The sequence below is a fragment of the Sceloporus undulatus genome, chromosome 7 (assembly GCF_019175285.1).
Source record: "Sceloporus undulatus isolate JIND9_A2432 ecotype Alabama chromosome 7, SceUnd_v1.1, whole genome shotgun sequence".
In the NCBI taxonomy this organism is placed as follows: domain Eukaryota; kingdom Metazoa; phylum Chordata; class Lepidosauria; order Squamata; family Phrynosomatidae; genus Sceloporus; species Sceloporus undulatus.
This window is the reverse complement of record NC_056528.1, coordinates 16,261,191-16,270,446: the sequence shown is the minus strand read 5'-3', so window position 1 is coordinate 16,270,446 and position 9,256 is coordinate 16,261,191. Positions and strand designations below refer to the sequence as shown.

The window sequence follows — 9,256 nt, the reverse complement described above, 5'->3', positions numbered from 1 at the left end:
ACTTTCATAGACTTAAGTCTTCTTCCTCAGATGCGTTTTGAAATCAGTGGTGCTACAAGATCTCTTTATATACTGATTTTACAGATTAATACAGCTATATCTTTGAATTCTACACTTACCTTGCTCCGAAAGAGAGCTCCCCAAACTCTTCTGGGAGCACTATTCCAAAATGGGATCCAAGATGGCAAAACTTTCAGCTTCTTTACCTTGGAAGTGTGTTTTGTCTTATCAATTCTGCCATCTGTTTCTTCTATTGCTCCTATAGCCATTCTTCTTTCTTTTCTAGGCCATCAAGTCACTCTCAAGGGTAGCAGAAACACCTGAAGGCTTGGAAGCTTTGCTTGCAGGGAACTTGCTCATTGACTTGAAGAAAGTTATGGCCAAGAGTGACATCATACGCTATCGTGTCTATGAGGCAAGATTGCTTATGTTCCTTGGTGGACTAGAAGTTTGCTGATACTGGCAAGACGCAAAGAGAATGCTCACCTTGGGCATGTCCATGAGGCAACAGTTGTACACTCTACCTTTGCTGACCCCTTTGAAGAGTGGGTTAGTCTGAGAGGAAATTTACCATTCCCATCAAATTGCTGCTACAACAACAACGGAGATAATATTTAAATTAACAGACTCTTCTGTCTTAAAAGGTTTCTCATTGTTCTCTTTCCTTTTGTGTTAGCTAGTCATCGGTATTTCCTCGGTGTCTGCAGATTCATTGAACTACTGTGTCAACAGTGGGTTAATATCGGAGCTGATTGGAGAGCTGACAGGGAATGATGTACTTGTCAGGTAAATGGCTTTATTACACATTTTGCCTTTGGAGTAGCTTTGGGCCTGATACTGTTTCTTTAGTTACTAGCTGTTTAATATATTCATTTACTAATCAGAGTTGAAGGCTGGGCAAATTTACAGAGCATTTGCCATTGCCTTCCTCTGAGGCTGAGAGAGTGTGACATGTTGAAGGTGACCCAGAGGGTTAATATGGCTGAGCAGGGAGTCTAAACTTGATCTCTAGCATCATAGCCCACCTCTGAAACCACTACACCATACTGGCTTTCAGTTCAACACATATTATTGTTTGCTGGTCTGTGCTTTTGTGTGTTGACTGCTACTCCCTTAATGTTTGATCAAATGAGGAATTGAGTTTGAGTCTCTCCTGTTTCAGGAATGACATGTGCTGAATTGTTTGAATTTAAGAGGAATCTTAAATTAATGATCCATATCTATGTATTGTAGAGCTACCTGTATAGAGATGGTGACATCGCTTGCTCAGACCCACCATGGACGCCAGTATCTGGCTCAGCAAGGAGTCATTGATAAGATTTCCAATATAATAATCGGGGCTGACTCAGATCCCTTCTCAGGCTTCTACTTGCCAGGTAATTCAGATGTCCCTTGTTGGCATCATTTTCCTTCTTACACTTTGGTTTTTTAAAAAAATCTAATAGACGTATACCCCACCTCTGTTCCATCATGCAAATCAGAAGTTTCTAGGTGGTCTCCCATTCAAGCATTGACCAGGCCTAGCCCTACTTAGCTTTAGCAAGGTGTCTGCTTCATGGGACTTTATATTGTATTGTGGGAGGTGGTGAGGTTAGTTCTTTGCAGGCCTGTTTGGTATAGAGGGTTTGGGCTTTAAACATTTCTATTCCCCTTCCAATGAACAAATGCCAGCATTGTTGTATTTGTAAAGGTCAGCCCAGGATCCTAACAGCAAACTGGTAAAAAAGGCCAAGCTCTCAGACCGCAAGAACTGTCTGTGGCTCATGAGCCACTATTTAATTTGATCCTCTGGGTGGGGATGATGGGATTTGGCATCCATCACTTCCGGCAGGCTTTCAACTGGGGTAGGGTGGTGTACGTTCTTTCCCATTACCATTGTCCAAGGGGTATGTGAATCATCTGCTTGGCTGTCTTATTTCTTTTTACAGGCGCTGTTTCTAGACAGTGTGACTAACTCCTGGACTCACAACCCTTTTCTCTTTTTGTTAGGCTTTGTGAAATTTTTTGGCAACCTGGTTATAGTTGACAGCCCCCAGCAGATCTGCGAGAGATACCCTGCCTTTGTGGACAAAGTCTTTGGCATGGCAGAAGGGCAGGACCCGACCATGTTTGGTGTAGGAGTGGACACCCTTGGGATCTTGGGATCCAATGTGGAGGGGAAGCTGGTGTTGGAAAAGAAAGGTTTGTACACTCTGTGTTTGCATGTAAACATAAGAAGTGCTGTCACGGAAGAGAAGAAAGGTCATTGTAACTACTGCATGTAAAGAGTCACTCCATTTTAGTAGGGGCCCTTGCTGCGTGTGGGTAGTAAACAGCAGTTGTATGAACAAGGCTCCACTTGCATAGCATTAGGTGTAACCCTGAAATGGGGACAGTATGTTTACCAGCTGTGGAACAAGCCAGGATCAATTTGCTTAAAGATCCCGGCTTGTCCCAAAGTTACTGTTTTTTGTTTATAAGCAACAAGGAAGCCATTGTTAACTAGAGACTGATTTAATTTTGGTTCAAACAAAGGGAGCATGCAATGATAAAATACTTGTTATGTTCGCCAGGTGCAGACCTACATAAGCAATACTGGCCTAGCAGGAGAAAGATTTGGACTTTGTAGAAGGCAATGTTTTGTATAATGAAAAATCTCTCTTCTTTGTCTCCCTAGGAAGTAGATTCCACAGCGTGCTAAACAGAATAGGACACCAGTCAAAGAATGCCCCGACGGAGTTGAGAATCCGGTGTCTGGATGCCATTTCATCTCTTTTGTACCTGATGGTAAGTTAATGAAATTTAAAATGTCCCCTTTTCTCATGAATGGGATCACTACAGGACGAAATTTGCCCTTTTGAGTTAGATGGCCTTGGACATTTGCACGTTTGCCATAAAAGATTTGTAACAAGCATTTGAGAGGATTTTTATCTGAGGATAATAGCCTTTTTGAGCTTGTTGAAAATGTGAACCTGTCCACTACCATCCATCTTCCAGATTCCTGAGTGCAGGGTGAACCTGAAATCTCTGTGAGGTGGTTACTTTTAGAATGGAATGTAATATAGCCAGTGTTATCTATTGCAAAGATAGTGTTCTGTGTTCTCTAGGTGTCAGGGAGAAAGTAGCTGATGGAGAATTTTCCCAGTAGGTTTCAATGAGTGGAGACAGCAGTTTATTGTAACTATATCAATCCCCTATAATCTCCACTCCTTGAACCCTATTGAAATATTTCTCCATCCTTAATTTCTAGCCATCTTGTCTGCATTTTAAGCCCCATGGTTAGATGAGGGACAGAAGGTCAACAGGTTGAAAGGGGAATGCCATAAACATGAATGTTTATTCTGAGCTTTCAAGAAAACAATCAGGTACCTTTGCCAGTTCACTTACTTGCCTTTTGCACACAGCTGGATCATCAGACAGAAGACCTTCTGGGGATGACAGAATCCTGGTTCTCTTCTCTCGCCAGCCAGCCCTTGGAGCTTTTCAGAAGCATCAGTACACAGCCATTCCCTGACCTCCACTGTGCTGCTTTGAGGGTGTTCACGGTAAGTGCCCTTTTTAATAGAGACATGTTTGACTTTAATCCAGAACTCTGTCCTCAGGGAATGCCTTCCTTAAGAACAAAGAAGCTCAGTAATTATAGTTGAGCTTTTGAAATCTCCAAAAGACAAGATATTACAAAAAGGGTGACTGTGTGGGGAGGTCAAAAATACCTTCAGGTCTGGGTGGTCAGTCTGAGATGAAACGGAGCAGAAGGTGCAAACTTAAATGATGGTAAACCTGTGGCCTTTCAGGTGTCATGTTAGCTAGGGCAACTCTCATCAAGCCTAGCCAGCATAGCCCATAGTGAAGGAACATGGGAGGTTTTTCCCCACAACATCTGGATAGCCGTGTGTTTCTTGTCTATGGCCAAGCATCTGATAAGCATGAGAGCCAGCATGGGTGGTTATTTGACTATTAGATGAGGACTCATCCAGGGTTCGGGTCCCTGCTTGGTTACAGAACCCACTGGGTGCTAAGTCATACTCTCTCATCCTAAAAGGAAGGCAATGACATACCTTGTCTGAATGAATTGCCAAGAAAGTATAGAGATACCATTGGGTGGAGCAACTTGAAAGCTTATCGTGATAGTATGAAGGTGGTACAGAGGTTTCATCTCTCTCTCTTTTTAATATTGTAGGCTATTGCTAACCAACCCTGGGCCCAGAGGCTGATGATAGCCAGCCCTGGCTTTGTGGAATACATCGTGGACCGGTCAGTGGAGCCAGACAAAGCCTCTAAGGAAGCGAAGTATGAATTGGTGAAGGCCTTAGCCAGTTCAAAGACCATTGCTGAAATCTTTGGGAACCAGCATTACTTAAGGCTTCGAGCTTACCTGCATGAAGGGCCTTATTATGTCAAGGCTGTTTCAACCACGGCTGTGGAGGGAGCTGAATAACGTTCAGAAGACTGGCTTTAAATCGCTCTCTGGTAAACCCAGAGGTGGCAAGACTATCTTGGCCCTTCTTGACAGGGTTTGACTTTGTGAGCAAGAAGGGGAAAGGGAAAAAAAAATCTGAGGAAGGAATTGGCTTTGGTAGTTTGACTTTGAAATGAGAGATAAATGGGTACAAATGATGTGACGAAAGAGAGACAGAGAGGGACATTCTGTCTTCCATGATCCAGTTGAAAGAATATGTTTACCTTTAAAACTGACCAAGCTTCTAAGTGCAGCTTACTTTGAAGCAAATTGTGGAGGAATTTGGTTCCCAGTTAGATGGTCATGATCCAGCGCCCTATAGTGTGTGTTCTCAATTTTGGCTCAAATCTTTGGGTGTGGAGTACTCTGGGCTCTTAAACTGAGAGTTATTTTACTGTGTTGGAAAGTAGCTTTGCTAAAAGTTCTACTGTTTTAGTAAGATGGAGGCATTTCTTTCATCTGTGAGGGGGCCGTGATCTCTATTTCATCCTGCTTTGAATTATTTCATCAGGCTCATCTTGAGACGCGAGTGTGTACACTTGATACCCGTGTTCGCAAACACAGGTTTTGATCTCGTGGTTTGTTCACACTTCAGTTTCAAGTGTGTGCTTAACTGTCCCTTTGGATGTGTACTTAAAATAGCCTTGCATCGTATTGACTTTTTGGACCAGAATAAAGGTTGCCAAACAAGGTAAACAACGAATATCGATGCCCATGTGTAATTTGAAGTGGTTGAATTTGCTACCATGTAATATTTCTTGGTTGTAGTTTTTGGCATGAGTGTCCACTTTATATATTTTGGATATGCATTGCATCATTTTGAAACTCTTTGCAAATAACATATATGTGCCAACATCACTGTGTTTGCTCATTTGCAGTCTACAGTCAGCCGTCCACATTTGCAGCTTTGACTTTTGCAGATCTGATTATTCATGGATTTGATTAATAAGTTCTAACTAGAAATCTTTAGGTATTCCAACCAGATGTTGATGGTAAGAGTTGTGCTGAAGGACCTAGAGATTCCTAGAGAGAACACTTCTCTAGGCTTTTATAGGTTCTCCCGCTTGGTGGTCCAATTCGGTTAGGTTGACCTAAAACTGTCCAAACCAAATTTTCGTCTATCATTAGTTAGAAACTGATTGCTTTGTGCTGTTTCTGCCAATTCAAATTTGAGCCTCTTAAATGTAAAAAGCGACACTCATGCATTAACTGTCTTTACCTGCCTGAGCTGTATGTAATGAAGGGATTAAAAAAGGAGAGAAGTAGTCTTCCTTTCAATTTTGAAACAAACCCTTGTATATTTTATCTATCAGGCTGAAACACTACTTTGGGATACCTATCGGAGACATTAATCTAGTAGCAAGGCTTTCATTCTTTCTCAGTCTTGGAATTTGCTCTGCTTTATTTATATAAAACATGATATCCTGCCCTTAGAGAGACTAACAACTAGCCACAAAATACAAGAGTATTACACAATGAAAATAGATGCAGAAGACAAAATTGTGAGGCTTCAGGTCCAAGCATGGATCTGATATAATGGACTTGATAGTTATTTCCATATAGGCTCATGAACCCTTTTGTGCATTCCTTGAATGTGGATGCTTCCCTGTTTGGAATTGACATTAGTTGAAAAAGACACTGCTGCACACAACTAGTCTAGTAAACCCCTTGCAAATCATTTGCTGTGATCTTCATTAGCACAACTTCTGTTAAAACATTGGGGGTGGGGTTGAATTTTTAATCAGAAAACCCGAGGGCTTCTTTTTGAAGGGCATCAACACTCAGGTGTTTAAATCCATCCAGGTATGTCATGACTCTGCAAGAAATAAGTCCATAATAAGTCTCCAGCAGTGTGCAGTCTTTGCCATTGCTGATCTCCTCCCATTCTTGGAGCAGCTGGTTCTCTCTCACTACAGATGAAGTGAAAATGAACTTGTAGCAGCACCGGTTATACCGGATATGCCTTTTCCCAGAGAACCGTGAGCTGTGGACAGGTGTCACGCCAGCCTTCTTAGCACACATCCCCACAAAAACCCCAGGAGGCAGGGAAAGCGGAACGTCTCTGGACGTCACATAGATCTTCCGAGCCACATCCCGAGAGATGACAAATGCTGTTGCGCTGCAGTAGTCAGGGAAGTATTTTTCTGGATATATTTGTAGGGGAACAAAACCTCGACTTTGAACATTTCTGTTGGGCATGTCTTGATGGACCAGCCTCCCCAGATAAATGTCTTCGGGGCGGGCTCTTAAGTTCAATAAGTACTCAACCAGAGTTGGGAGGTTGATGAACATCTCCTCGTCTATTTTGAGAATGAACCTGGCCTGAGAGCAGAAGGTTATGGTCCACTCCATGGCCACCAAGGTCTTCAGGGTCTGGTTCTCTGGAGGCTCAGGAAAGATACCTTGAATGAGGTCTTGATGCTTCTCCATCTCCTTCAGGATCTCCCATTGAGTGGATTCTTCAGAAGGTTTCCCTAGCAGAAACAAGACAAGAGTGCCGTAACCTTTGACATGGGTCAGATTAGCCCATGTTCCTCTAATTGCGTTGCGTCTTGATGAGTTTTCTGGACGGCTGATGACAAGCGTGAGCAAGAAGATCTCATTGCCAGAGCAGGCCTCTGAATTGCTGACGACGAAAGCCTTGGAGACGTTGGCCTTCATGGTGGCCATATCCAACTTCTGAGCCTTCTCCCTGGCTTCCATTACCTTCACATCATAGTAAGTAGTGGGCAGAGCTTGCAAGAAGTACTCTTCCACAAGGTCTGCTCCGAAGAGCAAGATGTGGAACAGCACAATGTTGAAGAGAATGAAACACCATTGGTGAGTGCGAAGTCTGCAGAAGGTCAGCTGTGGATGAAGTAAGGAGAGATTAATATTGTCATTCAAAATTGTAGTAACCCAGTTACTCTTGTCCTCTCATTCCCCCTTTTGCAGTGGCAAAGGAAACGTTTCCTTCTATTATGATCCTATATGATAGGGATCCCATACAACAGTCAGCCCCTCTGTATCCACAGATCCACGGATTCAACCAACCACAGCTTGAAAATACATTTTTAAAAATTCCAAAAAGCAAAACTCGGCTTTGCCATTTTACACAAGAGACACCATTTTATTATGTCATTGTGCAGAATGGGACTTGAGCATCCATAGATTTGGGTATTCACGGGGGTCCTGGAACTAAACCCCAGCAGATACCAAGAGACCACCGTACTATGTTTTGAAATGCGTAAAGAAAACACAGTTTACCAACTGGACTACTTGAAACCACTGATCACTATGATGATTCTCACTTTAAATGTCCTTTCTGTATAAGCTGTGACGATCGCTACTAGAAATATTCCTAACCATTGTACTTGAGTAGCAGTTTTAATTAATTATTTAGTGATATTTAATAATACGGAGAGAAATTTTAGCTCTAAACATGCTTCTGGGAAAAGGAGGACATGCGGTAAACCAACCATATGGCTACAGTATGTATCTAAACAGCATGTCCTAATTCTAATTGAAGTGGGAAAAGCCAGAGCTTGGTCAAAATGAAAGAGAAACATGGAAGTAAAAGTGTCTTTGTCACTTTTGTTGTGTGCCTTCAAGCCGTTTCTGATTTATGGCGACCCTATCATGGCGTTTTCTTGGCATGGTTTATTCATTTTGCCTTCTCTTCCTATGAGGCTGAGAGCGTTGCCCAGGGCACCCAGAGGCTTTCCATGACTGAACTGGGATTCGAACCTTGGTCTCCAGAGTTGTAGTCTAACTCTAAAACCACTACACTATTCTGGCTTTCTGAAGTATTTTTAGCCAGGGAAACTATTTAGAAAATTAAGCTTTTTTAAGTCCTCAGGAATTCAAGCATTTTGAACCTACCATTGATAGGTTTTTCCATGATAAGGTTGGCTTAAGTTCTCTGTAAGTCAGAATCAAAGGGACAACAAATCATCCAAAAGATATAAGGAATTGAATGGATTTACTGCCCTTTTGTATTGGGGACCTACCAACCGGCATGGATATTAAAAACAAATGGAAAAGAATGGGAGGGAAAGATGATAAACCTGATTTTGCATGCATTCCAGTAACAAAACAAGGCTTTAAATATGAACAGTAAGTTCATATTTAGGTATAGTTGCATTAGATGTTGGGAAACAAACTTCATTGCTTACCTGCATGTTGCTGATGTGACTATTTTGGAGTCTTTTCAAGATCAAATGTGCAGTTCGGTAGTTTAGGAAGTATCTCTCCGTTCAAAGCAATGTCAGGTATGTAGGGCTGTCCGGATAAAGTTACCTCCTTGTCAACATCAAGTTGGATTTTTTTTCCATCCAGCTCTGAGCAAAGCAAATGTAATTCCAGAGGAGAGCGATCCAGTTACAGTGCCGTCGAAGGCCGGTAATTAGCCTTTTGTGTTTTCTCATTTTCTGAGATTAAAAAACAACAACGATGAGACGTGGCTGAGAAGATGAGATCCTCAAATGTGTCGATGAGGTTGCATTATCGCAGGACAAGCGGACCCAACAACCTTTAAGATCTTGTTTAAAATGCAGAAACCACTCTTGCACTTGCTAATTGAAAAGCTGAAAGGTGTATTTTGGAACCCTGTTTTATTAACACAATGGTTTTGTTAATGGGATTTCTTGACAAGCCATGCTTGAATGAGCCACAGCGTACCTTATGAAAAGTGATCCAATAGGGAAATACTGTAGTGCTCCTGTATGATAGTTAACATGTTTGCCTGATGAAGAAGCCAGTGGAGCTTTGAAACCTTCGAAATGTTGTGGATTTTAGAGGGTTTTAGAGTTGAACCTAATGTGTCCGGCAGAGGGCAGC

The 9,256-nt window shown here is 42.1% G+C and overlaps 2 protein-coding genes across 2 annotated transcripts in view; one reads left to right on the top strand and one right to left on the bottom strand.

The window, feature by feature from the left end:
* The window catches only part of PSMD5 (proteasome 26S subunit, non-ATPase 5), an 8,447-nt gene extending 2,719 nt beyond the window's left edge, over positions 1–5,728 (top strand). Inside the window, exons 4-10 of the mRNA XM_042480159.1 lie at positions 287–415; positions 677–786; positions 1,234–1,376; positions 1,990–2,181; positions 2,657–2,766; positions 3,384–3,524; positions 4,160–5,728. Coding sequence (XP_042336093.1) covers positions 287–415; positions 677–786; positions 1,234–1,376; positions 1,990–2,181; positions 2,657–2,766; positions 3,384–3,524; positions 4,160–4,417 — 1,083 coding nt within the window. The 3' untranslated portion in view covers positions 4,418–5,728. The remainder of the gene's footprint in view (positions 1–286; positions 416–676; positions 787–1,233; positions 1,377–1,989; positions 2,182–2,656; positions 2,767–3,383; positions 3,525–4,159) is intronic.
* Positions 5,729–6,175: 447 nt separating this feature from the next.
* B3GALT9 (beta-1,3-galactosyltransferase 9) lies at positions 6,176–8,598 on the bottom strand. Its single transcript, XM_042478717.1, has 2 exons — positions 8,593–8,598; positions 6,176–7,285 (listed from the first exon to the last, which is right to left on the bottom strand). The coding sequence occupies exons 1-2, from the start codon at positions 8,596–8,598 to the stop codon at positions 6,176–6,178; spliced, it is 1,116 nt and encodes a 371-aa protein (XP_042334651.1).
* Between the last annotated feature and the right edge of the window lie 658 nt (positions 8,599–9,256).